This window comes from Emiliania huxleyi, assembly GCF_000372725.1.
Source record: "Emiliania huxleyi CCMP1516 unplaced genomic scaffold EMIHUscaffold_83, whole genome shotgun sequence".
Lineage (NCBI taxonomy): Eukaryota > Haptophyta > Isochrysidales > Noelaerhabdaceae > Emiliania > Emiliania huxleyi.
In genome coordinates, this window is record NW_005195801.1 from 377,683 (window position 1) to 379,073 (window position 1,391).

The 1,391-nt window shown below is 67.1% G+C and overlaps 1 protein-coding gene across 1 annotated transcript in view; it reads left to right on the forward strand.

The window, feature by feature from the left end:
• EMIHUDRAFT_453442 (hypothetical protein) overlaps positions 1–798 on the forward strand; it is a gene marked incomplete at its 3' end in the record, with an annotated part of 4,589 nt that extends 3,791 nt beyond the window's left edge. Inside the window, exons 9-12 of the mRNA XM_005758947.1 lie at positions 193–303; positions 455–549; positions 591–689; positions 763–798. Coding sequence (XP_005759004.1) covers positions 193–303; positions 455–549; positions 591–689; positions 763–798 — 341 coding nt within the window. The remainder of the gene's footprint in view (positions 1–192; positions 304–454; positions 550–590; positions 690–762) is intronic.
• Positions 799–1,391: the final 593 nt, after the last annotated feature.

A 1,391-nucleotide genomic window follows, 5' to 3' on the forward strand; every position in this document is an offset into this window, starting at 1 on the left:
CCGTTCCCCCATTCATGAAGGGCGCTCATTCCTTCACTCCTTTCCTTACAGGAGCTCGCCGCGCTGCCCGCGCCGTTCCCCCATTCATGAAAGGCGCTCATTCCTTCACTCCCTTCCTTACAGGAGCTCGCCGCGCTGCCCGCGCCGTTCCCCCATTCATGAACGGCGCTCATTCCTTCACTCCCTCCTTACAGGAGCTCGCCGCGCTGCTCGCGCCGTTTGTCGACGGCGACGAGGCCGAGCGCGCAGCCTTTGTCGAGAGGTGCCGGGAGAAGGCGGCAGAGATGGCGACGACGCCTTTCGGCGAGCTGCTCCCAGCGCGTGTGCGGCCGCGTCTCTCCGCATCTCCCCCCCCCCCCGCCATATCTCCCCCATCTCTCCCCACGTCGTCACGCCGCAGGCACGCGATATCTCCCCCATATCTCCCCCACATCTCCCCCACATCTCCCCGCAGGCGAGCTGCTCACGCACGTGTGCGGCCGCATGTACTGCTCGCGCGCCAAGCTGCACCTGCAAAAGGCCGACGGCAAGAGCTTGCGTGATGACCTCGTTTAGAATGGACTCTGAGAGGAGCTGTTTGTGAGTTCCAGGCCGACTACAAGAAGCTGGGAGGCGCGGGCGAGGCGATGCGCGCGCGCGGCCACGCGGTCAAAACAAACACGCAAGTCTCCTTAGAAGCAGAAGACGAAGTCACGTACCCCTAGTAGCGCGCAGAGCGCCATATGGGGGAAGCAGCTGGTCCGCCCTGATCTGCACTTCGAGGTCTTCGAGGCGGAGAACTTTGATGATGGAATGTAGTGGGTTGGCGAGAAGGGGGGGAGAGCCCAATGTGGGAGCGAGAGAGGTCCGTCTTCGAGCCCTCCCACTTCCGTGCTCGAGAGGACACGTGCTCCGCTGGTCACTGGAGGGCGGCGGGGGGGGAGGGCAGCGGAGAGGGGGCCGTCGGCGGGGGGGGGGGCGATGGGGAGGGCGGCGAGGAGAGGGACGGCGAGGGAGAAGGGTTCGGCGGGGGGGGGGGGGGGGGGGGGAAATTCCCCCCCTCCTATCCCCCGGGGGGTTTTAAAAAAATGGAAAAACCCGTTTCCCCCCCCCGGGGGGGGGGGGTTCCCCCTTAAGGAAAGGGGCGCTTTCCTGGGGGAGTTTTTCCCCCCCGGGGGGAAAAATCCGGGGTTGGGCCAGGGCTAAGTGGGGGAGGAGGGGATCCAAGGGGGGTTCCCCCCCCCCCCCCAGGGACCGCCACCCCCGCGGGGGTCGGAAATTTGGGGGGGGGGGGCTTGGGGGCCCCCCCCCCCAAGGGGATGGGGAACATTCTCCGGGGGCCCCGTCCCCCCCCCCCCCAAAAAGGGAACCCCCCCCGGGGTTCAGGGTCTGGGGGGGTGGGATTTAGGGCG